Source organism: Orcinus orca, chromosome 9 (assembly GCF_937001465.1).
Source record: "Orcinus orca chromosome 9, mOrcOrc1.1, whole genome shotgun sequence".
Lineage (NCBI taxonomy): Eukaryota > Metazoa > Chordata > Mammalia > Artiodactyla > Delphinidae > Orcinus > Orcinus orca.
This window is the reverse complement of record NC_064567.1, coordinates 23,197,325-23,221,267: the sequence shown is the minus strand read 5'-3', so window position 1 is coordinate 23,221,267 and position 23,943 is coordinate 23,197,325. Positions and strand designations below refer to the sequence as shown.

Below are 23,943 nucleotides of genomic sequence, written 5' to 3'. Positions count from 1 at the left end.
CTGACCTCTGCCTCAGTCTCCCAGTGTGCAAGCTGGGAATGCTGCTCTCGCCGGTGTGCTGCCCTGGGCTGTTACACAGTGCCTACCAGCAGCAGTATCCTCAGGCTGGACCTGGGTCCCAGGGGTCCGGGAGGGGAATGAGCAGCTGGGACTCGCAGAATATTGACCCCCCACTTCCCACACCTTCTCAGAAGGCACAGAGGAGCTGGTGAAGGTGCGGGAGGCTGGGGACGGTGTGTTCGAGTGCGAGTACTACCCCGTGGTGCCTGGCAAGTACGTGGTGACCATCACATGGGGCGGCTATGCCATTCCCCGCAGGTAAGCACCATGCGGCCCCCGTGCCTCCAGGTCTGGGCCCTCAGAGGGTGGGAGAGGGAGGCGGGCTGCCTGGGACTCTGAGGGAAGGGAGGGGGACGAGTACCTCTGGTGGGGGCAGCTCCCGGCATGGACACCAGCTCCCTCTTTGCCCAGCCCCTTTGAGGTGCAGGTGAGCCCAGAGGCAGGAGTGCAGAAGGTGCGGGCCTGGGGTCCCGGCTTGGAAACTGGCCAGGTGGGCAAGTCAGCCGACTTTGTGGTGGAGGCCATTGGCACGGAGGTGGGGACGCTGGGTAAGTGGCTGGGGTGGTGACAGGTGGGAAGTGGGGGGTGACTGGGGTCAGGAGGTGGGAGTGCTAGCGAGTTTCAAGATGAGACTGGGAGATGGGACGTGGGGTGATCAGGGTGGTGACGCCGGGAGAGCGATGCCCCGGGGACCTGCCTGAGTATCCAAGTTGCTTCTTGTGCCCTCTGACCCTCCCCATCTTTCATCTAGGCTTCTCCATTGAGGGCCCTTCACAGGCCAAGATTGAGTGTGATGACAAGGGAGATGGCTCCTGCGACGTGCGGTACTGGCCCACAGAACCAGGGGAGTACGCCGTGCACGTCATCTGCGACGATGAGGACATTCGAGACTCGCCCTTCATTGCCCACATCCAGCCAGCTCCACCCGACTGCTTCCCGGACAAGGTGGGGGTCCCAGCTCCTGCGGGCCTGGGACAAGGTGAACAGGCCCTCCTCCAGTCCCCAACACAGCCCTCTGGTCTTGCCCCTGCGCAGGTGAAGGCCTTTGGGCCCGGCCTGGAGCCCACTGGCTGCATCGTGGACAAGCCAGCAGAGTTCACCATTGATGCCCGTGCTGCTGGCAAGGGAGACCTGAAGCTCTATGCCCAGGTGGGGTGTTGCCCCATCTCTGTGCCCCTCGCCGCTGTAGCAGGGACCCTGGGGGGTGGGGGGGCAAGTTAGAGAAAGGGGCCTCCAGGCATCACAGGACTGATTCTCACGGATCCATTAGAACTATGAAAAATTTAACGTTTTGTGTTTTCTTATTGATGATAATCTTAAAAACATATTTTACCAAATGTATATTTTTGTACTAATAATTTGCAATTGAAAGATGATTTGACTGAGTAAGACATTGGTTTCTCACAGTGGTGTCCACTGACCCCTAGAGGTTAATGAATATGTTCTTGGGTCCAAGAGGATGATTTCTTCTTTAAAAGGTTATTTATTCAATTTTAGGAACATTGATTTAGCTGAGCGTTTCCCCTGACAACACATTTCAGAGACCTAGGCTGGGAGACCAGGCCACACAGATGGTCTAGAGCCTGGCCTCCCTGTTCCCAGGGTGCGCCCTGGCCACCAGAGCTTGTGGCACTAGGCTGTCCCGGTCTGAGGTCTGTGGCTGGGCGGGGCCTGTGAGTGGGTTGGCGGTGGGTAAGGAGGATGGCCCACGGCCAGCAGAGGGCGCTGGTGCTCTAGGAGTCCGGGGCACTCCAAGAACCTTGCTTTGGGTGACGCCCACAGGACGCAGAGGGCTGCCCCATTGACATCAAGGTCATCCCCAACGGCGATGGTACCTTCCGCTGCTCCTACGTGCCCACCAAGCCTATTAAACACACCATCATCATCTCCTGGGGAGGCGTCAACGTCCCCAAGAGCCCCTTCCGGGTATGTCCTTTGCTCCCTGCCCCATGCCCACTGCCAGGGGCCCCAGAGGGAGGGCGGAACCTCACGCAGGAGATGTTGGCTGTCCCTGGGCCCTGTCATCGCTCCCCACCTCAAGGCCCCTGCGAAGATGCTAAAACTGGTCCTGCTAAGGCTGGGCTCAGAAGTGCTGGGGAAAGGGATAGACCTTGAGGAAGGGGCACCGTGCTGACCATCGACTCTTCCCCACAGGTAAACGTGGGAGAGGGCAGTCACCCCGAGCGGGTGAAGGTGTACGGCCCTGGCGTGGAGAAGACAGGCCTCAAGGCTAATGAGCCCACCTACTTCACGGTTGACTGCAGCGAGGCGGGGCAAGGTGCCCTGAGGACCAGGGAGTGGGGCGGGGCTGGGCAGGGCCGGGCAGGGTCTGGGTGGGAGACCCTGGTCCCAGCTGTAGGGGGACTGGTCAAGTGCAGGAGGTCGTTGAGCCCCCCGCTCATGGCCTCGTGCCTGCCTCCCCTCAGGCGATGTAAGCATTGGCATCAAGTGTGCCCCTGGCGTGGTGGGCCCTGCAGAGGCTGACATCGACTTTGACATCATCAAGAATGACAATGACACCTTCACAGTCAAGTACACACCTCCAGGGGCCGGCCGCTACACCATCATGGTGTTGTTTGCCAACCAGGTACCCTACGCTTGGGTTTTGGTTGTCACGGGTGGCTGCACACCCCACCCTGCCCCGGCCCACATCTCAGTCAGCAGCTTAAGAGGTAGTCGTTTGGGGACAATTCTGCAGCCGTTGATTGCGCACTTCCTATGTGTAGGCAGCGTGCCTCAGAGGAAACAAAGGGCACTTTTTCAGAGACTGCTCTTGTCCACCCTGACCAAGCTTTTTCTCCCTCCAGGAGATCCCTGCCAGCCCCTTCCATATCAAGGTGGACCCATCCCATGATGCCAGCAAGGTCAAGGCTGAGGGCCCTGGGCTGAACCGCACAGGTAGGTGTCTGAGTCGGGGCTGGGCTGGGCTGGGGGTGGGGCTGGGTGGCCACCAGCCCCTCACCACCATCTCGGGGTGACTCCCCAGGTGTGGAAGTTGGGAAGCCCACTCACTTCACGGTGCTGACCAAGGGAGCCGGCAAGGCCAAGCTGGACGTGCACTTTGCCGGGGCTGCCAAGGGAGAAGCTGTGCGAGACTTTGAAATCATCGACAACCACGACTACTCCTACACTGTCAAGTACACGGCCGTGCAGCAGGTGTGTCCGCCCCCTCCATGCTCCACCCGTCCCGGCTATGGGGTCGTGGGTCTCCTTCCTTCAGTCTCACAGGGCCCGCTCTGCATGTAGCCTCCCAGATCTTGCCCTTTCCTGCCTTCCATCCTCTCTCGCTGTGGATCTCTGAGCCTCTGGTCCACATCGGCCAAAGGCATGTCGCCAGGCTGTGCCAAGCCACCCAGTTCTGACCTCCTGTTGTACCCAATAGGGCAACATGGCAGTGACAGTGACCTATGGTGGAGACCCTGTCCCCAAGAGCCCCTTTGTGGTGAATGTGGCACCCCCGCTGGACCTCAGCAAAGTCAAAGTTCAAGGCCTCAACAGCAGTAAGTGGGGCAAGAGCTGCCCTGGGAGTGAGGAGAGCTGGGGGGGGTCAGTGGGTTGCAGTCTCTGCTCACGGTGTCCCTTGCCGTCTACACAGAGGTGGCTGTGGGACAAGAACAGGCATTTTCTGTGAACACACGAGGGGCTGGCGGTCAGGGCCAGCTGGACGTGCGGATGACCTCACCCTCCCGACGACCCATCCCCTGCAAGCTGGAGCCCGGGGGTGGAGCTGAAGCCCAGGCTGTGCGCTACATGCCCCCTGAGGAGGGGCCCTACAAGGTGGACATCACCTACGATGGTCACCCGGTGCCTGGCAGCCCCTTCGCCGTGGAGGGTGTCCTGCCCCCTGACCCCTCCAAGGTGAGGAAATAGGGGCTGGTGGGAGCTGGGAGTTGGGGGCTTCTAGCGAAGATGGGTAAGTCACAGGGGCAGAGGCCAGAGGGCCTTACGTCCTGGAGTGAGCATAGCCGGGGACCCAGGGCCGAGGCAGTCCCCCACCTCAGGACCTGCCTTTGAGACTGCTTAGTGTTTGTTTGGTTTTGATTTTTGTATTTTTATTGAAGTATAGTTGATTTATAATGTTGTGTTCATTACTGCTGTACAACAAAGTGATTCAGTTATACATATATGTACATAATTTTTTTAATATTGTTTTCCATTAGGGTTGGTCGTAGGATTTTTTTTTTTTTTTGGCCGCACTGAGCAGCATGTGGGATCTTAGGTCCCCGACCAGGGATCAAACCTGTGCCCCCTGCAGTGGAAGCACAGTGTCCTAACCACTGGATGGACAGGGAAGTCCCTGTCACAGGTTATTGAATATAGTGCTCTGTGCTATACAGTAGGACCTTGTTGTTTATCCATCCTACATATAAAAGCTTATATCGAGACAGCTCAGCTATTAAAAGCCTGGCCTTGGATCCGACCTGGGCTTCAATCCCAGGTCCACCAGCTGTGACAAATTATTTAATCTCTCTACCTGCGTTTCCTCGCCTGGAATTGTTATAAGGACTCAGCCTGTGGTAGCTGCTACAATTGAAAGCGCTTAGCTGATTTGAGAGCCATGAAGGCCTCGTGGGCGAGGTCAGGTGTAGGTAATCCACACACCTGTTCCTTCTTTTAGGTCTGTGCTTACGGCCCTGGTCTCAAGGGCGGGCTGGTAGGCACGCCAGCGCCCTTCTCCATCGACACCAAGGGGGCGGGCACGGGTGGCCTGGGGCTGACCGTGGAGGGCCCCTGCGAGGCCAAGATCGAGTGCCAGGACAATGGCGATGGCTCGTGTGCTGTCAGCTACCTGCCCACGGAGCCGGGCGAGTACACCATCAACATCCTGTTTGCCGAAGCCCACATCCCCGGCTCGCCCTTCAAGGCTACCATCCGGCCCGTGTTCGACCCGAGCAAGGTGCGGGCCAGTGGTCCAGGCCTGGAGCGCGGCAAGGCTGGCGAGGCAGCCACCTTCACTGTGGACTGCTCGGAGGCGGGCGAGGCTGAGCTGACCATCGAGATCCTGTCGGACGCCGGCGTCAAGGCCGAGGTGCTGATCCACAACAATGCCGATGGCACCTACCACATCACCTACAGCCCCGCCTTCCCCGGCACCTACACCATTACCATCAAGTATGGCGGGCACCCCGTACCCAAATTCCCCACCCGCGTCCATGTGCAGCCCGCTGTCGACACCAGTGGAGTCAAGGTCTCGGGACCCGGTGTGGAGCCCCACGGTGAGTGAGAGAGGAGCCTGGAGCTGGTCGCATCGCCAGTCAGGGAGGGAGGGAAGCGGGGCTGAGGGCTTGTGGGGGGGGAAGGGAGGGCTTTGGGGCAGCGCTGAGTCTTTAGGGCTCAGATACCCCAGAAGGTGCCTAAGCCAAAGGCAGGAGGCGGAGCTTCACCTCCGGTCTTGTGGCAAAATTGCATTTTCCTGGGGAGATTCGCAACTTTCATCAGCTGATCTGAGAAAGCTAAGAACCTTGCTCTCCATGGTACAGAGGGAAAGCTTTGGGGTTGAGGGTGACAAGAGTCAGGAGACAGTTCAGCTCAGCTTGGTGACTGTGAGTTACCATCTGCTGGGGGCCAGACCCTGGGCTAGGCACGGCGGGGTGTGCAGAGGAACCTAAGACCCAGACCCGCCCTCAAGGGGCGCACAGCCTGGTGGGGAGACTCAGGTGAACAGTGTCAGTATGTGGTGAGGGGAGCGAAGGCAGGGGCAGTGGGAGGCGGGGCCCGGAGCTCGTAGGGCCGAGGGGGGCAGGGCTCAGGCTGGGGAGCAGCAGGTGGGGAGGAGGAGAGGCCTTGGAGTGGGAGAGGGAGGGCGCGCTGGGGTGAGCAGCTGTGTGAAGGCTGCCCCCAACCTATGCTGAGCTCTCGTCTCCTGGGAGCCAGGTGTCCTGCGTGAGGTGACCACTGAGTTCACTGTGGACGCAAGATCCCTGACAGCCACGGGTGGGAACCACGTGACGGCTCGTGTGCTCAACCCCTCGGGCGCTAAGACGGACACCTACCTGACAGACAACGGGGATGGCACCTACCGAGTGCAGTACACGGCCTACGAAGAGGGTGAGGGGCTGGGCTGAGCGGGGACGGTGGGGATCTGATGCCGGCATTTTCGGGGGTTGGGGAGGTAGGGGCCTCACACACCCTGACTTGCACCGTGTGGCTGGCTTCCAGGAGTGCATTTGGTGGAGGTGCTGTATGATGACGTAGCTGTACCCAAGAGCCCCTTCCGAGTGGGCGTGACTGAGGGCTGTGACCCCACTCGCGTCCGGGCCTTTGGGCCAGGCCTGGAGGGTGGCTTGGTCAACAAGGCTAACCGCTTCACTGTGGAAACGAGGTATTCCTCCCTCCGCCTTTCCTAACCTTGACCCTGATCCAAGCCACCTGGCCTCCCCCTTCATCCTTCTGTGTGTGCCTCATCCCCAGCCTATCCCCTGTCAAGGGTGCAAACCTCCCTCAGTGTCCCAACCCCTGTAGCTGGTCCCTTCTCAGCTGGGCCCCCAGCCCACATTCAGCTTCTCCATCCCCACTCACTGGTCCTAGTGGAGCTGATATAGGGGTGTCATCTTGTAGGGGAGCTGGCACTGGGGGCCTAGGCCTAGCCATCGAGGGCCCGTCGGAAGCCAAGATGTCCTGCAAGGACAACAAGGATGGTAGCTGCACCGTGGAGTACATCCCTTTCACCCCCGGAGACTATGACGTCAACATCACCTTCGGGGGCCGGCCCATCCCAGGTGTGCACGGGGTGGGTGGGACTCAGGGAGGGCAGCAGGAGGCCTGCTCAGCGAGAGAGAAACTGGAAGGAAGTCGGGTGTGGGGACTCATCCCTAGAGCAGGAAAGCCCCGAGCCCAGCCGGCAGGGAGGACGTGGAGCAGGCAGGCGCTGCGGTCATGGCCAAGAGGCAGGGCGGTGTGTGCAGTTCGTTCCCAGAGGTCCAGCACTGGTGTCTTGGCCCTTTGTCTGGAGCGCCAGACCTCGTGGGTTCGGTCACTCAGACACAGTGCAAGCCTCTGTCGCTGGCTCAGCAAGGACAGCCTCTCACACCCTCTCCCTCTCACTGTCTGCAAAGCAAGGAACCCCCCTGCCCTCCTGCATGGCCGAGTTGCTCAGGGCAGGGGTAGGGGTGGGGAGGGCGGGGTTATGTCTTCAATTATCACATAACTCGGGCCTGCTGAAATTGGACATTTCTCTTCCTTATCTAATTTCACGCTGGCAAAAATGCATTTTCTGTTACAGATACTCCACTTTTAACATTTTATTAATTTAGGAAGGCCTTCTTCCAGGCTTGTGGTCTAAATAAGTGGATTTGCCCAGCCGCAGTCCGTAGCCAAGCAGCCAAGCTTATTTTCCTTGTTTACATTTTCTTAGCAAGTCCCTAAGCGTTTGCACATTTGGTCTGGTCTCCCTGGGGCATTTCAAAGGCAAGGAAGGCGTCGTCCTCCTCCTCGTTCGTCGGTGTCAGGTAGACCCTCCTGGGCAGGTGGGTAGGGGCTGATGTCCCTCTCCTTGCAGGGAGTCCATTCCGGGTGCCAGTGAAGGATGTGGTGGACCCTGGGAAGGTGAAGTGCTCCGGCCCAGGGCTGGGAGCCGGTGTCAGGGCCCGGGTACCCCAGACCTTCAAGGTGGACTGCAGCCAAGCTGGCCGGGCCGCCCTGCAGGTGGCCGTGCTGAGCCCCACAGGTATGGAATGTCTGGGGCAGGGTGGAGGGAGGCAGAAGTGATGCCAAGAGGCTTTGCTGACCCTGCTCCCCTTGCCCAGGTGTGGCTGAGCCTGTGGAGGTGCGTGACAATGGAGATGGCACCCATACCGTGCACTACACCCCAGCCACCGACGGGCCCTACACAGTCGCTGTCAAGTATGCCGACCAGGAGGTGCCACGCAGGTGAGGCCCAGCTTTGGGCTCCTGTGCTGTGCTGAGCTCTGGGGAGCTCCCACCAGGGCCGCACCTACAGGGCCACTGCAGGGCCCTGGAAACACCCCTCCTACTTGTCTTCGCCTCATCCCATCTCTGCTGCCCCATCCCGCTCTTCCTCAGGGCCCCCTGCCTGTCTCCACCCTGGAGGTGGCACAGCCCCAGGGGCTCTCCTCTGGCTGGGCTGTCCCCCCATGTAGATACAAAATTTACAAAATTAGTGCCTTGGGAAAAGGCACCATGTAGCTACAAAAAGGTGCGAGAGGGCAGCCTCCTGCATCCTCCTCTTTAAACAATTCACGGCATCTTCCTGGAGAATGGAGAAGAAATGCTCAGGCTTTGTCAGGGGCACAGCTGTGTGACCCTCCCCCAGACTCAGGCTGTGACCTGGTCCCTCCTCCCTGCCAGGAGTCATCTCCCCTGCTCATGAATGTGGGGAGGACTCCAGGCCCCAAACGAGACGGGATTCCCTTTGCCCCAGAGCTTGAGCCAACTGTCCATCCCTTCTGCCCCTCAAGCCCCTTCAAGATCAAGGTGCTTCCAGCCCACGATGCCAGCAAGGTGCGGGCCAGTGGCCCCGGGCTCAATGCCTCTGGCATCCCTGCCAGCCTGCCTGTGGAGTTCACCATCGATGCCCGGGATGCTGGGGAGGGCTTGCTCACTGTCCAGATCCTGGTGAGTCCATGTGCCGCCCCCCTCTCAGCTGAGGCTCTGGGCACAGGCTGGCCTTGACCTCTGTTCCTCCCCCAGGACCCTGAGGGTAAGCCCAAGAAGGCCAACATCCGAGACAATGGGGATGGCACGTACACCGTGTCCTACCTCCCGGACATGAGTGGCCGGTACACCATCACCATCAAGTATGGCGGCGATGAGATCCCCTACTCGCCCTTCCGCATCCACGCCCTGCCCACTGGGGACGCCAGCAAGTGCCTGGTCACAGGTGGGCACTCACCCCGCCTCCCCTGCCCCTCCCCCACCCCACCCCCCCATCCTGAGCACTGAGTGGCTTACACTCTTCTCCATTTCCAGTGTCCATCGGAGGCCACGGCCTGGGTGAGTGCCCCTTCTCCTCTCTTTCTGCTGTGGGCTGAGGTGGTGGGAGAGTGGGGAACTGTGGGGGGCTGGGCACAGGCCCGCGGACCCCTGACCGGACATTCCTGTGTGGCAGGTGCCTGCCTGGGCCCCCGCATCCAGATTGGGGAGGAGACGGTGATCACGGTGGACGCCAAGGCAGCAGGCAAGGGGAAGGTGACGTGCACGGTGTCCACGCCGGATGGGGCAGAGCTTGACGTGGATGTGGTTGAGAACCACGACGGCACCTTCGACATCTACTACACAGCGCCCAAGCCGGGCAAGTACGTCATCACCATCCGCTTTGGAGGCGAGCACGTCCCCAACAGTCCCTTCCACGTGCTGGTAAGCTCCGCGGCCACAGTGGGACTAGGGCGGCTGGGGAGGTGGGCCGGGCCCTCTTAGTGGTAGCAGGGGATCCCAGAACCTGTCCCCACGTCTGATGGATCAGGGACCCAGAGTGCCCCAGAGTCGAGTCTTTGCTTTCCCTGCAGCCTCCCAACCCAGGAGGTAAGCACAGCCCTGCTTCTGGCCCCTCTGGTGGTTGGTCAGCTCTCTCTGTTGGAACTTGCCGTGTTCCTTCTGACCCCCAGGCCCACTGTCCCTGTACATCTCCCCAGGGTGGCCCTGCAGGACGATGAAGCCCTCCAGAGGGTAGAGCACCCAAGATATCCATCCTGCCCTGTGGGTAGCCCGGGACTTCAGGTCCCTGGGCCATTCTCTGCGTCAGCTCGTGGTCGCTCGAGCTGGCGTGTACCGGCTTGCTGCGTCCTGTGCCCTCCCGCGCCTGGCTTCCCAGGCGTGAGACTCCATGCCCCGCGTGGAGGAGCGCTCTGACTCTGAGCAGCTGCACAGGCCCAGTACCTACCCCGCACACTGGGCACTGCCACCTCCCACCCGGGCCACACCTCGCCCCCCTCCTCCTCTTCCTTCATTTCTTCTCTTCTTCAGGGGCAGGACTGGGGCATGGTTTGGGGTCATCTTGGGGGAGCAGGCGGGAGTCAGGCTGGGCAGATGGATCCCCAGGCTGGGCGCGGCACCTCTTCTCTTGCAGCTGACATGCCTCTCCTGCCCTCTGGCTTCACCATTAACCATCTTTTTCTTTGCTCATTTGCTCTGACTTCAGTCATGGCTCAGGCCAAGCTCCCCAGGCCTTCCCCAGCCAATGACTGTTCCCTCTCACCTGCCACAGGCCACAGAGGAGCCAGTGGTGCCCGTGGAGCCAATGGAGTCCATGCTGAGACCCTTCAACCTGGTCATCCCCTTCACTGTGCAGAAAGGGGAGCTCACAGGTACTGCCCCGGGGCCCTGAGGCATGAGGGCTCAAAGGGAGGACACCTGCGTCCAGGCCCAGAGCAGGGAAGCAAGCTACCCAGGGTCACACAGCAAGTTGGGCAGAGCTGGAACTCAGACTCCAGCTTTCTGTCTCCCAGGTCAGGGTTCATCCTGACGCTCCAGGCTGTCTCCTGGTGCCTGACCTCTGGGGTAGAAGCAGAACCACACAGGAGTGGGGGCCTGGGGCAGCAAAGGGGGTTGAGGTAGGAGAAACTGGGGTCCCCCACTTAACCCTCTGCCTGGCAGGGGAGGTGCGGATGCCCTCTGGGAAGACCGCCCGGCCCAGCATCACTGACAACAAGGATGGCACCATCACGGTGAGGTACGCACCCACCGAGAAAGGCCTGCACCAGATGGGGATCAAGTATGACGGCAACCACATCCCTGGTGAGTCGGGGGCCAGGCTGGGCTTGGCTGGGCTGAGAGGAGCCCATAGTGACTTCACCCTCATCTGCCTTCTTTCAACAAATCTTTATTGAGCACCTGCTGTGTGCAGACACCATGTGAGGCCTGGGAAGTCTGGTGCCCTGGTGGGAGGCCCCTGTGGCAGAGATGCAGGGCTCAGCAGGGAGCCTGTGGGGAGGTGCGGGGGCCGAGGTGGGCTCAGGCAGCTCCTGTCCTCACTATTGACCCAGCCCCCTTTCTCCGACCACCCCCAGGGAGCCCCCTGCAGTTCTACGTGGATGCCATCAACAGCCGCCACGTCAGTGCCTATGGGCCAGGCCTGAGCCATGGCATGGTCAACAAGCCGGCCACCTTCACCATCGTCACCAAGGATGCTGGGGAAGGTGAGGGGAGCTGGGTGGGGGCAGCCAGTGCAGGGGTGAGGGCAGGACCTCTGATCTCAGCCCTTCCTCCACCCACAGGGGGTCTGTCCCTGGCCGTGGAGGGCCCGTCCAAGGCAGAGATCACCTGCAAGGACAACAAGGATGGCACCTGCACCGTGTCCTACCTCCCCACGGCGCCTGGAGACTACAGCATCATCGTGCGATTTGATGACAAGCACATTCCGGGGAGCCCCTTCACAGCCAAGATCACAGGTGGGTGGACGTGTGGGCACACAGCCTGCCACACACACCCCAGCACACAACGGATGTGCAAGCCCAGCATGTTCAAGTAAGTCACCGGGGCGTTAGGGTAGGGCCCCCTCGAGGTGGAAGAGGTCATTTTTGGATAAATATAAGGAACACTCTATCCTCTAGAGCAGGTGAGAAACATCCAGCCACCCTTTGAAAACAAATCTTGTTGAGTTTTTTAAGTCAGGGTACTGATAATCCCTTTTGATAGATGAGGAAGCCAGCAGGCCCAGAGGGGCTAAGCAACTTGATCAGAGCCACACAGCGGGAAAGGGCTATGGGCTGTCTGGCCCAGTCTAGTTTTTTGGTTCCATGCAATCACGTGACTCAGGATTTACATTCATGTAAATTAGGGATTTAACCCATTCAGGACTGGGGCATCCCCAGGGGAGCTGGGTGTGAATGGAGACTGCGCTCTCCCTGGTCTCTCTGTGCCTCTGGGTGGTCCCCAGACTCTGTTGAGTCCAGCAGGGGCTGCCAGGAAGTCTCCTGATCTCCATGAGGGCAGGGCCTGCCTGGAGTCACACTGCCTGACATGCCAACTCTCCCCCAGGTGATGACTCAATGAGGACGTCACAGCTGAACGTGGGCACCTCCACGGATGTGTCACTGAAGATCACCGAGAGTGACCTGAGCCTGCTGACCGCCAGCATCCGCGCCCCCTCGGGCAACGAGGAGCCCTGCCTGCTGAAGCGCCTGCCCAACCGGCACATTGGTGAGCACGGGGCCACGGGAGGGGCCCGGCGGGGTGGGGGGGGGCGAGGAAGGCGGGGGCAGCCGCAAAGGAACACTGCCAGGCCCAGGGCTCCATTCATGCCTGACCTCCCTCCCAACAGGCATCTCCTTCACCCCCAAGGAGGTTGGGGAGCATGTGGTGAGCGTGCGCAAGAGCGGCAAGCACGTCACCAACAGCCCCTTCAAGATCCTGGTGGGACCATCTGAGATCGGGGATGCCAGCAAGGTGCGGGTCTGGGGCAAGGGCCTGTCTGAGGGACACACGTTCCAGGTGGCGGAGTTCATCGTGGACACTCGTAATGCAGGTGCTTCTTGCCCCAGAGACCCCTCATTTCAGCTGGTGCCGCCAGTGACGACTAGTCCTTTCCTGCCCAGTGCCCCTTGGCCGTACACTCCTCCCTGAACTTCCTGGCCCAGTCTCTGCTGAGATTCACATTCTGGGGCCCCTCTGGGGAGAGTGAATGTCCCCATGTCACTTCTCCCATGTTTCAGAGAAAGCTCAGCTTTACTGAGTTTGGCTCTCCGTTGCTCACTAGAACCCAAGAGGCCTGCCTTAGGAATTTTCCAGACTACCTATCCCCGACCCTCTGGGTCAGTGCCTGGCTCACCCCTTCTCCTCCTGCTGAGGCATCTTTTGTTAGTGGTTGATACACCTTGGGTGCCTGTTCTGGACGGAGCCAGTAGTTTGGGGAGGGGAGAGCAGAACAGCAGTGGGGACTGAGGGAGACGTGTCCCTTGTTCCCCGCTAGGTTATGGGGGCCTGGGGCTGAGTATTGAAGGCCCTAGCAAGGTGGACATCAACTGTGAGGATATGGAGGACGGCACATGCAAAGTTACCTACTGCCCCACGGAACCGGGCACCTACATCATCAACATCAAGTTTGCCGACAAGCACGTGCCTGGTAAGGCGCTGAGCTGCTGCTGGGACAGGCCAGGAGGCCAGCGACGAGTGATCTGAGATGCCCGACCCTCCCTTTCTCCCCTACAGGAAGCCCCTTCACGGTGAAGGTTACAGGCGAGGGCCGCATGAAGGAAAGCATCACCCGGCGCAGGCAGGCGCCGTCCATTGCCACCATCGGCAGCACCTGTGACCTCAACCTCAAGATCCCAGGTGGGAGGCAGGAGCCGGGGGGTGGGGGTGGGGGGTGGGGTGGGGGCGGGAGCAGGGCAATGGGGAAGGCCCAGGGCCTGCCCCCACGGTCTCTTTCCTGCTGGCTCGTTTCTTACCTTCCTCCCCGCCTTGGGCTCCATGCGTTGCACAGGGAACTGGTTCCAGATGGTGTCGGCCCAGGAGCGCCTGACGCGCACCTTCACGCGCAGCAGCCACACGTACACCCGCACAGAGCGCACGGAGATCAGCAAGACTCGGGGCGGAGAGACCAAGCGTGAGGTGCGGGTGGAGGAGTCCACCCAGGTTGGCGGAGACCCCTTCCCCGCCGTCTTCGGGGACTTCCTGGGCCGGGAACGCCTGGGCTCTTTTGGCAGCATCACCCGGCAGCAGGAGGGTGAGCAGGGCGGGGCTGGGGTCTTCACAGGGAGGCTGGGGTCTTCATAGGGAGGCTGGGCTCTCCGTCCCTCGGGACAAGAGGGGGCGGCTGTTGGTCTGAGTGGAGGAGGGGGTTTTACTGAGGGAGGGAGGGAAGGGCCAGGGCCAGGAGCAGCCCCCGTGTCGCCCTGACATTCCCCACCTGCCGCAGGTGAGGCCAGCTCTCAGGACATGACCGCACAGGTGACCAGCCCGTCAGGCAAGACGGAAGCCGCAGAGATCGTGGAGGGAGAGGACAGCGCATACAGTGTGCGCTTTGTGCCCCAGGAGATGGGGCCCCACACGGTCACTGTCAAGTACCGCGGCCAGCATGTGCCAGGCAGCCCCTTTCAGTTCACCGTGGGGCCACTGGGTGAAGGCGGTGCCCATAAGGTGCGAGCTGGAGGCACAGGGCTGGAGCGAGGGGTGGCCGGCGTGCCAGGTAAGGGGCAGGGGGCCAGGGCGGGGGGCGGGGGCAGGGCAGCCACCAGGGTGGACCATGGTGCTGAGGAGCTGCCCCTGTCCCGTTTCCATCTGCAGCCGAGTTCAGCATCTGGACCCGAGAAGCGGGTGCTGGGGGCCTGTCTATTGCTGTGGAGGGTCCCAGCAAGGCGGAGATTGCATTTGAGGACCGCAAAGATGGCTCCTGTGGGGTCTCCTATGTTGTGCAGGAACCAGGTGGGTGTCCACCACGGGGCTGGGCCTGCCTGACCTTCCAGACTGGGTTTCTGCTCGCCCAGGCAGGAGATGGGGCTACTGAACCAACTCTTCACCTGGGCTGCCGCTCTTTCTCTGCCCTGTCTCCCTCCACCCCACACTCCTGGGAATGCACGTCTGTCTCCAGAGCTGAGCCCCGACCCAGGAGCTTGTTCTGGGATGAGGCCAGGGTGGAGGGGGTTCCACCCTGCTCTCCCCAGTCCTGGGGCCTGTGCTGACTGGCCTTCCCTCCCCAGGTGACTATGAAGTCTCCATCAAGTTCAACGATGAGCACATCCCAGACAGCCCTTTTGTGGTACCCGTGGCCTCCCTCTCAGACGACGCTCGCCGTCTCACTGTCACTAGCCTCCAGGTGTGTGCCTGGGGGCCCCTTTGCCACCCTGAGAGATGGGCAGAAGTAGAGGATGGCAGGCCCATGTGGCCAGGGACTTAGCGGTGACCTTGGAAGGTCCAGACAGACAGATGTCCCCTCTCTCCCAGTGTCTGTACAGCAGGGGACTCCATTCCCCCTTCCAGCTGCCCCTCAGGAGCCCTTGTGCCTCTCCTCCCCTGTCCCCTACCCCTACTCTAGAACTGGGCTCTGTGCCCCAATCTTCACCTCCCCTGGGAGCCTCCCCATCGGCCCACCTCCCCCATCGAGCGCCCCCAGGGCAGTCTAGGCCACACCCCTCCTTCCTCATCCCAGCTACTGTTTGCAGTCCACACACAGCACCGTCCTAGCACTGGCTTCTCTGCTGACAGGCCTGCTTTATGGTTTCTGGGTCTTACCTCCTCAACCAGGACAGGGCACGTCATGTGTCGTCCCCACCATGCCCAGCCACAGCCAGGTGGCCCCACCTCATAGCAGGTGGATGCCAAGGCCACAGACCCTGCCTCCACCTCCCATCACAGCCCTGTTCAGAGCCTCCCTGAGCTGGGCTGGGCGTGCAGTGAGATCAGTGCCGGGCTGCAGAGACGAGCCCTCCAGACCCTGCCAGGAGTCTGAGTACCCTCTGTGGCCTCTGCAGGAGACGGGGCTCAAGGTGAACCAGCCGGCGTCCTTTGCGGTGCAGCTGAATGGTGCCCGGGGCGTGATCGATGCCAGGGTGCACACGCCCTCGGGTGCGGTGGAGGAGTGCTACGTCTCTGAGCTGGACAGTGGTGAGCTGGCCCTCTCCCTGCCAGGCTGAGACTTTCTGGGAAGGGGAGGGAAGGACAAAGGCTCACCCACCAACGTCTGACCCACAGACAAGCACACCATCCGTTTCATCCCCCACGAGAATGGTGTCCACTCCATTGACGTCAAGTTCAACGGTGCCCACATCCCTGGCAGTCCCTTCAAGATCCGAGTTGGGGAGCAGAGCCAGGCTGGGGACCCAGGCTTGGTGTCAGCCTATGGTCCTGGGCTCGAGGGAGGCACTACAGGTGAGTGCCTGGGGCTGGGGAGGAGGGGTGGACATTGGTCTGCCCCAGAGGCGGGGCAGCGCTGATGAGACCTGCTCCGGGGAGCCTGGGCCCATCCCAGTTCTGGACCCCAAGCCCTTCCTGTCTACACCCTTGCTACCTCTCTGGTCCCCAGGAGTGTCATCGGAGTTCATTGTCAACACCCTGAATGCGGGCTCGGGGGCCTTGTCTGTCACCATCGACGGCCCCTCCAAGGTGCAGCTGGACTGTCGGGAATGTCCTGAGGGCCACGTGGTCACTTACACTCCCATGGCCCCTGGCAACTACCTCATTGCCATCAAGTATGGTGGCCCCCAGCACATTGTGGGCAGCCCCTTCAAGGCCAAAGTCACAGGTGAGTGTCCTGGGTGGGGGGAAGGTCCCTCCAGCCCATTCCATACTGGCTGGCTCCAGTGGCCATTCACATCCGGGTCATATGCCCCAAACATCGGGGTCAGGTTACCAGGAATAAAGTGGGCCTGGCTTTACACGTCACCCCATTCTCCACGTGGACTCATGTACATCATTTAAAAAAATCAAGTCCTTGCTCTTTATCGTCCATCACTTGACTAACCTTTTCCCTGCGGCGGCTCCCCAAGCTTTCGCTTAACTTTCTGCCCTCCTCTTCCCACATTTCTGGCTTCCAAGAAGACAGAGCTCAGTAAAGGTTCAGCCAGCTTTCCTTTTAGAAGCTGCGTGAAGGATTAGTTGGATACATGTTCCTTTTCAAAGCAGGACTCTACCCTGTGACTTGGGGTCCCAGGCAAAGCCCAGAAGTCGGGTGTGGGGGGAGCCATCGAGGGTCCAGACCTCGAGATAAGCCTGCTCCGGAGCCGTTTGGAACGGGCTGCCACTCCTAGCACGCTGCATCTGAGGAAGGGGACGCGGGGCTGTCAGCGCTGGCACACGGCCTACCGCCTGGGGAAGAGCAGGCCTCTGACTAGGCTCGTGGCCACCCACTCTGCCTCTCAGGTCCCCGGCTGTCTGGAGGCCACAGCCTTCACGAAACGTCCACGGTCCTGGTGGAGACTGTGACCAAGTCGTCCTCAAGTCGGGGTTCCAGCTATAGCTCCATCCCCAAGTTCTCCTCAGATGCCAGCAAGGTGGTGACACGGGGCCCTGGGCTGTCCCAGGCCTTTGTGGGCCAGAAGAACTCATTCACCGTGGACTGCAGCAAAGCAGGCAGGCAGCAGGGGGAAAGGGGGCAGACCCCCAGGGTGGGCAGGTGGGCGGGAACGTGGGCCCAAGGGCCTGGGGTGAGCCTGACCCTCGCTCCCTCTCTCTCCAGGCACCAACATGATGATGGTGGGTGTGCACGGGCCCAAGACCCCCTGTGAGGAGGTGTATGTGAAGCACATGGGGAACCGGGTGTACAACGTCACCTACACCGTCAAGGAGAAAGGGGACTACATCCTCATCGTCAAGTGGGGCGACGAAAGTGTCCCTGGAAGCCCCTTCAAAGTCAATGTGCCCTGAATCCCAGAAGTGCCTCCCCCGGCCTCGGCCCCCACCTCTGGCCACACACACTCACAGACACACACACACACAAATAGGCCACACCCAGATGCACGCACGCAGAATCAGACACCACAAACACCTGCCCTGGGGGTGGAAGGAGTGGCACAGCCCCCCTCCCTGCCCCCCCAGGTTGGAAGGCCTCGTCCGTCTCAGGGCAGTGTCCCTGCCTCAGACGTGACATGAGGGCGAACTGGAGGTTGGGGGGCCAGGGAAGCCCTGAGTTTTCTGGCGGGGCTGAGGCCAGTGGGGGAGCACGTGTCTGGGGGTGTCTGCATGTGTGAGAGAGGTCGCCCTCAAACTGCACTGCCAGCGGGGCCTCCTTGCCACTGAGGACTGCATCCGGCCCCTCTGGTGGCCACAACCCCAGAGCGTTAAGGACTTGGAAGAGAAAGCACAATCGCAGGAGAAAATGGACCCAGCAGCAGCAGGCTTGGTGCGTGTCCTGGCCCCGGGCAATTGAGATCCCAGCCAGGCTTCCTGGGGGACTGATTTCTCTTTTTTTTTTTTAAGATTGCACAGCTCTGCCCCATGGGGGGCTTTTTTTTCTACACACTGCGAGGCCCAGCTTTCTGGGGGGCTTTTGCACATGTCATGTGGCTCAGCTGGGAGCCGTTTAGGTGGAAAACAAATAAAGTGCGGCCTGTCGCAGAGGCCTGGCTGTTCCTTGTGTGTGTGTGCTCCCCACGGCTGGCCACCAGGCCCTGGGAGGCAGAGGCTGGCTGCCTCTCCCCTGGAGGACTGAGTCAGGTCAAGGGGGAGGGCCTGGGGCAGAGAGCGGCCCCCTCTGGGCCATCTGTTTGGGGAGGTCTGGAATGTTGAAAGAATGCTTGAAAGAAGGGGCTGGGGGGGCATGCCAGGGATGTGGGCTTGGTCCTCAGATTCCTGGAGAGCTGGTGGGTGGGAGAGGGAGGTGGACACTATGTTCTAGAAGACTGCCCTAGGACCACCAGGAGGCCAGTTTCCACTCAGCCTGATCTCAAGGATGTTCTCAAAATTTTTAGGACCTTAAAACAGCACTGGCTCAAGCAGTAATGCTCCTCACCCAGCAGGCAGGCACAAACCCAGGAACCTTTCACTCCAGCCAGGTCCTGGGTCAAAGCTGGGCCTGCTCCCTCCCCACCTCCAGCCCTGACCTGGCTTAGGTCCTCCCTCCTGAACTGGCCCCTCCACTAGCCTTCCTGGCCCACCAGCCAGCTCCCTCCAACTAGCCCTCCACACTGCAGCCAGAGGGCGGGGTCACATCACAGGGACTATGGCCCTCTCTGGCCCAGGGCCCTTCTGTGGCTCCCTTCTCTCCAGGCTAGTCTACGTGTCCTAACAAGGCCTCCAAGGCCTATAGGTTCAGACACCAGCCTTCCTACCCATTCATTCAAAAAGCCCCCCAGGGGCTTCCCTGGTGGCACAGTGGTTGAGAATCTGCCTGCTAATGCAGAGGACACGGGTTCGAGCCCTGGTCTGGGAGGATCCCACACGCCGCGGAGCAACTAGGCCCGTGAGCCACAACTACTGAGCCTGCGCGTCTGGAGCCTGTGCTCCGCAACAAGAGAGGCCGCGATAGTGAGAGGCCCGCGCACCGTGATGAAGAGTGGCCGCCGCTTGCCACAACTAGGGAAAGCCCTCGCACAGAAACGAAGACCCAACACAGCAAAAATTAATAAACTTCTACCCCCAACATCTTAAAAAAAAAGGCCCCCAGCCCCCAGTCGGGCACTGTGCCCATTCCTCACTGCACCCTCCACCTCTAACCCTCTCCACAACCTCTAGTTTCCCAGGCAGCCGTGCTGCAGTTTGGGGCTCTGCCCAGGAACACCCTTGCCTCTCCACCCTCCTCATCTTCCTGGCCAACACGAAGCTTTCCCAAACCCCTTCCTGTCCTCCCAGACCTGCCCCCCAGCTCTCATACTGACCTGGGGCACATCTCTGGCTGCATTTACTACCCTCATCTGTGACCTTGTATCTGAGGGTCGGTCTCCCTCACCAGACTGTGCTCCCTGGGCGGTCCGATACAGACAAGTGTGACCAATGAGTAAATGAGCAATTGAGTAGCCAGAGCAGGGCAAAGCAGCATTTCACTCAACTGATCCCCCAATGATTCTTTGGGTAGGCCAAAGAAAACCCAACACACGTGGCCTGGCTCCAAACACCCCCTCCCCCCGCCTCTTCACTCAATAGGCTGTCTGCCTCCTGGCTCCTCTTTAAGTTTCTTCTTACCTTTCCCCTGCAAGACTCTTCTAGGGCCCACTTTCTTCTGTAGGTCTACCTCCCTCCCTGTGATATTTTTTACTCTCCCCTCAGTCCCGAGGGAGTTGAGGACAGAAATTGTATTTTATCAATCTTGTGTCCTCAGCCTCTCCATGACCATATTTGCTAAATGCTGGTTGAATGAAGGCGTGTGTGATAAACGTGGCACTGTCTCAGCTCCCTACTTTACCTGACGGACCCTTTAAAGGCAGGATCCCTTCTCAAGTACCCAACCATTCGTGGCCATTAAGGGTCAGCTCTGTGCCAGGCACTGAGCCAAGTGCTTCTACACACACCCTTCCTCGCTCTCTGCCTTTCCTCCCACCTCGCCCCAAGATGGGAGCGTTTTCCTGCAAGGTTTGCTGGCCTCCTCAGCTTCGGCTGCCCTCCACCTGTGAGCGGATGTGTTTATGGATATCCAGCTCAGCTGCTCTCCCCCAACTGCAGTATGGCCACAGGTGCTGTGCATTTAGTGCCTCTACCTCAATCCTAACGGCCTATGAGGTGGGCATAGTATTATCTGAAGAGATCACGGTCCTGAGAACTTTGGTGATGCGTCCCAAATTATACCTCTAAGTAGCAGGGTCGAGATTCAAACCAGGTATGTCCAAATCCCAGGCCCAACACAGAGATAACCACTAGACCAGACCATCTGGATGTCTCAAGTGCTCTAAACTTGCAAATCACATGCCAGATGCAGGACGCCTTTTTGTTAAAAGGGTGGAGGAGCGAGCGGACCTCTCTCCTTCGACATGTTCATCTCATACAGAGTTCACTCTCTGAGGAATGTTACTCCTGTCCACCTAGCTGCACAGGCCAGAAACCTGGAAGTCACCTGGTCTAACTTCCCAAACATAACCAACTGCAAACCCAGTTCTGTCCATTTTTGTCTCTAAATATCTCTTGACTCCACCTGACTCTCACATTCCCCATCCCCACTCCCTGGCTTCTTTCTGGCCATCACCATCTCTTACCACAATGGTTTCTCCATCTTAGTCTTACCTCCACACACAGCACGATCTCAATGCTATCGCTAAAACATAAACCTGGCCATATCATTCTCTTGCTTAAAATCCTTCAGTGGCTTCAGAACAACTCTGTCCTCAGGATAACTTCCAGATTCTTTATCTTTTCTTAAAGGCACTTATTCTCTCTAGTCCCCGCTAAGTGTTCGCACGTGCTGCTCCTCTTCCTGAGAACACCCTCTCGTCCTCACCTCTAGCCCTTCATCCTGCTGGCGGCCTTCTCTGCGCGCCCCCTCTCCCATGGGTTAGTTACACCTGATGTTTGCTTCCACGTACTTCTCACGTTTTAGCAATTGACACAGTGCTTTGTCAACGCTCTACCTCACTACAGAGTATCATCATTAACTTGCCCATCCTTTTATTAACTGAATAAATAACACTAGCTGTGTCACAGTTACATACATACACGATACAGACTCGGACCTTACTCTCGAGAACAGGTACCGTCTTTTCTTTGGCGTCTCGGCGCCTAACAGCAGTAGCCTCAACAAGTTTGTCGAACTTACCGATCGAACGCGCCTCCGAGAGACTGCTGTGCCGCGTGGACTTCTGGGAACCGTAGCTCCCCGGTTCGGACCTCCCTTTTATGGCGCAGCCGTATTCGGATTCAGGCGCTTTTGCTCTTAATGCGCATGTCCCGGGAGGCGGAGTGGTGGAACTGCGCATGCCTAAAGAGCGGGGCGGGGGGGCGGGGAGGTGCGGCCGAAAAGGAGGTGCACTGCCGCGGCGGGGCTTTGGTGACACCCGGAGGCTGCGGCTGATCGTTGCCGGACTGTGAGGATGGCGGGGAGGGGGAAGCTAATTGCGGTGATCGGAGACGAGGACACGGTGACTGGCTTCCTGCTGGGCGGCATAGGGGAGCTTAACAAGAACCGCCACCCTAATTTCCTGGTGGTGGAGAAAGATACTACCATCAATGAGATCGAAGACACTTTCCGGTACGGTAGCCCGCGAGGCCTGAACGGGACCTTCAGCTGCCTGGTGGGAGCGCGGGGAGAAGGCGGGGGCGGCCCTGGGCTTCCAGACCTTGGCCGAAGTGTCAGACCCCGTCCAAGAGGGTCGAGGAAGTCGGTCCACCTCCCCTTCCGGAGAGGGGGCCTCCGCGTCCCAAGTTCCCTTTTGGGTCTCGGTGGGACCGGGGCTATGTCGGGTCCACAAACTCCCCCCTGTCACATGACCGTGTGTCAGGAAAGAAGGGGAACAGAGCTCGTGACAGGCGGGCGCCAACCCCTTGGCCAAGCCTGGCCCGCCAGAGCTGAGCGTCCGGAGGGTCCAGGCCCGGAGGGGGCTAGTCTCAGCTCCCCTGCACGGGCTCCCACATTTCACCCGTAGAGCAGGCTCCGGGCATTGCAAGCACTCGACTCTCTTGCTAGTTGACACCTAAAGGAACCACACACTCAGTGAACACACGGGCAGTGGGCTCGGGCTTTCCTGTATTTTCATCTCCCTCAGAGGCTCACAATCGCCTTGTGAGGTAGGGGTTATTCCCACTTACTGGTGAGAAATTTAAGTTCAGAGAGGTTAAGGCACACTCTGTGATTCAGACGAGAGCGAGCAGGGATTTGAGCCCAGTCCCACCCTTTCTGCCTTTCTTAAGCCAGGGCTACACTCTGCCTGTGTAGCTCTCCTCAGTCGGCTTCGGAATTTCCCGTTGTCCTGAGCACAGGGGACAATATCAGGACTGTCCTACCTTCTGCTGAGACCATGCACTTCAAATCTTCACTTCCTGTTCTGGGTTAAGAGCAATAGCTTCAAAATGTGGGTGCAGGCATGTCCCTTAATCCAGGAGGCGTCCTGGTGGCTAGAGTTAAGGGTGCCAGCCCCCTATTCTCTCCCACACCCCTTCTCTAGGGCCCCTGTGCCAAGTCCCAGGAACAAACCACTCCCACTTGTTTCCCCCTAAACAGCCCAGCCCCGAGCTACCGGCTGAGGCTGGTTCCTGCTGCCTGGGGTGTGATAGGCCCTGACCCGGGAGGCTGATCTCTGCCGCTCTATAAGCAGTCCGGTAAAGTGACCCAAGTTGTCATGAGAGAAGGACAAATTTTACTTCAAGAACTTTCCAAGTTTCTAACCAAAAGGGATCTCAGAAATCATCAAGTCTAACCTGCCCTAGTGTCTGGCACAGAGTAAGCTGCTCAGTAAACAGTTTTTATCGAGTAAATAAATGAATGGGTGGTTGATCACAAGAAAGTAAGAGCCCAGTGTCGGGTTCTCTCTGTGTGGAAAGTGTGATTCCTTCGTTACCGATTTTCCTCTTCCTGTGTTGTGTTCTTGGCTCAGGCCAAACTTCCCCTCTGACTCACCCCCTGCCCTCATCAGCAAAGACCTTGAGTGGTCTGTACAGCGCCCCCTCAACCTTAAAAAATTTAATCTGTTTTCTTTTGAAAGGTTAATGTGTTCATGTGGCTTACAAATTAATATTTAAAAGGTATATACATTGAGAAGTCACACTCCCACCCCAACCTCTTCTACTTCATTACCTCCTTCCTCCACCCCGTAACCACTTAGTTTTTTTCCTTATCTTTCTTTTTCTTTATGCAGATACAAAGGGACAGATGTATATATTCTTATCCTCTCCCTTTCTTACCCGAAGGCAGCGTAAGGAATACACCAGCATGCACCCTCATCTTCATTAGCTGTTCAGTTGGGAGCCTTCCAAGCAGGGGAGGTAGAAGCCATGGCCCTTAGCTTTGGACTGAAATTGATTCTAAATAGAATGAAGAGAGTTTAGTGTAGCATCCTTGTCCATTGCACTCTCTGGATCGAGCTCGTTCCCCTCTGCAGCCCAGCCCACCAACTCAGAGTGGGCTGCCTTGGACTCCCTTCTCATCTCTCCCTACAGGCAGTTTCTAAACCGGGACGACATCGGCATCATCCTCATCAACCAGTACATCGCAGAGATGGTGCGGCACGCGCTCGATGCCCACCAGCGCTCCATTCCGGCCGTGCTGGAGATCCCATCCAAGGAGCACCCCTACGATGCTGCCAAGGACTCCATCCTGCGCAGGGCCAGGGGCATGTTCACGGCCGAAGACCTGCGCTAGGGAACTCCCCTCAGCCATGTGGCCTCTCCCCAGGCTTGCCATCAGCCCTCCTCTAAAATTCGAGCCTCTGAGTTCCAATTCCCTGCCCCTTCCCACTCCACTGAGAGGCTAGGTGAGGTGCTTCCAGTTTGCTGGGCCTCTGCCATTCAAATCAAGGCTGGTTAGGGTATAGGAAGCCTGAGTGTCTTCTCTCCATTACCTCTTCCCTGTGCTGTTATACAGTGTCCTTGTTGATGTTAAATTAAAGTAGTTCTTGCTTCTCTCCGATCTGAGGC

The 23,943-nt window shown here is 59.1% G+C and overlaps 2 protein-coding genes across 5 annotated transcripts in view; both read left to right on the top strand.

Moving 5' to 3' along the window:
- The window catches only part of FLNC (filamin C), a 28,045-nt gene extending 10,037 nt beyond the window's left edge, over positions 1 to 18,008 (top strand). For 2 of the 4 annotated variants that reach the window (XM_004272217.4, XM_049715006.1), the window contains 38 exons: positions 192 to 318; positions 472 to 608; positions 812 to 1,005; positions 1,096 to 1,209; positions 1,843 to 1,986; positions 2,215 to 2,338; positions 2,487 to 2,647; positions 2,868 to 2,958; positions 3,047 to 3,216; positions 3,443 to 3,560; positions 3,656 to 3,918; positions 4,679 to 5,276; positions 5,935 to 6,108; positions 6,220 to 6,382; positions 6,619 to 6,779; positions 7,559 to 7,726; positions 7,806 to 7,929; positions 8,478 to 8,634; positions 8,710 to 8,899; positions 8,989 to 9,012; positions 9,128 to 9,375; positions 10,223 to 10,322; positions 10,612 to 10,752; positions 11,025 to 11,153; positions 11,232 to 11,405; positions 11,995 to 12,156; positions 12,278 to 12,481; positions 12,926 to 13,078; positions 13,165 to 13,287; positions 13,439 to 13,681; positions 13,874 to 14,143; positions 14,242 to 14,379; positions 14,655 to 14,770; positions 15,426 to 15,558; positions 15,646 to 15,822; positions 15,977 to 16,195; positions 16,813 to 17,022; positions 17,129 to 18,008. In XM_004272217.4, the coding sequence (XP_004272265.1) occupies positions 192 to 318; positions 472 to 608; positions 812 to 1,005; positions 1,096 to 1,209; positions 1,843 to 1,986; positions 2,215 to 2,338; positions 2,487 to 2,647; positions 2,868 to 2,958; positions 3,047 to 3,216; positions 3,443 to 3,560; positions 3,656 to 3,918; positions 4,679 to 5,276; positions 5,935 to 6,108; positions 6,220 to 6,382; positions 6,619 to 6,779; positions 7,559 to 7,726; positions 7,806 to 7,929; positions 8,478 to 8,634; positions 8,710 to 8,899; positions 8,989 to 9,012; positions 9,128 to 9,375; positions 10,223 to 10,322; positions 10,612 to 10,752; positions 11,025 to 11,153; positions 11,232 to 11,405; positions 11,995 to 12,156; positions 12,278 to 12,481; positions 12,926 to 13,078; positions 13,165 to 13,287; positions 13,439 to 13,681; positions 13,874 to 14,143; positions 14,242 to 14,379; positions 14,655 to 14,770; positions 15,426 to 15,558; positions 15,646 to 15,822; positions 15,977 to 16,195; positions 16,813 to 17,022; positions 17,129 to 17,316 (6,530 nt within the window). In that variant the 3' untranslated portion in view covers positions 17,317 to 18,008. Of the gene's footprint in view, positions 1 to 191; positions 319 to 471; positions 609 to 811; positions 1,006 to 1,095; positions 1,210 to 1,842; positions 1,987 to 2,214; positions 2,339 to 2,486; positions 2,648 to 2,867; positions 2,959 to 3,046; positions 3,217 to 3,442; positions 3,561 to 3,655; positions 3,919 to 4,678; positions 5,277 to 5,934; positions 6,109 to 6,219; positions 6,383 to 6,618; positions 6,780 to 7,558; positions 7,727 to 7,805; positions 7,930 to 8,477; positions 8,635 to 8,709; positions 8,900 to 8,988; positions 9,013 to 9,127; positions 9,376 to 10,222; positions 10,323 to 10,611; positions 10,753 to 11,024; positions 11,406 to 11,994; positions 12,157 to 12,277; positions 12,482 to 12,925; positions 13,079 to 13,164; positions 13,288 to 13,438; positions 13,682 to 13,873; positions 14,144 to 14,241; positions 14,380 to 14,654; positions 14,771 to 15,425; positions 15,559 to 15,645; positions 15,823 to 15,976; positions 16,196 to 16,812; positions 17,023 to 17,128 lie in introns of all 4 variants that reach the window. The other 2 variants (XM_033432520.2, XM_049715005.1) reach the window with 1 other exon arrangement.
- A 3,300-nt stretch (positions 18,009 to 21,308) lies between these two features.
- On the top strand, positions 21,309 to 23,935 carry ATP6V1F (ATPase H+ transporting V1 subunit F). Its single transcript, XM_004272216.4, has 2 exons — positions 21,309 to 21,562; positions 23,467 to 23,935. The coding sequence occupies exons 1-2, from the start codon at positions 21,405 to 21,407 to the stop codon at positions 23,666 to 23,668; spliced, it is 360 nt and encodes a 119-aa protein (XP_004272264.1). The 5' UTR covers positions 21,309 to 21,404; the 3' UTR covers positions 23,669 to 23,935.
- Positions 23,936 to 23,943: the final 8 nt, after the last annotated feature.

Excerpts from the sequence above, each read along its gene's own strand:
- ATP6V1F (XM_004272216.4), top strand. The coding sequence starts at position 21,405 with ATGGCGGGGAGGGGGAAGCTAATTGCGGTGATCGGAGACGAGGACACG. Across the intron at positions 21,563-23,466 it reads GAGATCGAAGACACTTTCCG|GCAGTTTCTAAACCGGGACG; the intron begins GTACGGTAGCCC and ends CTCTCCCTACAG.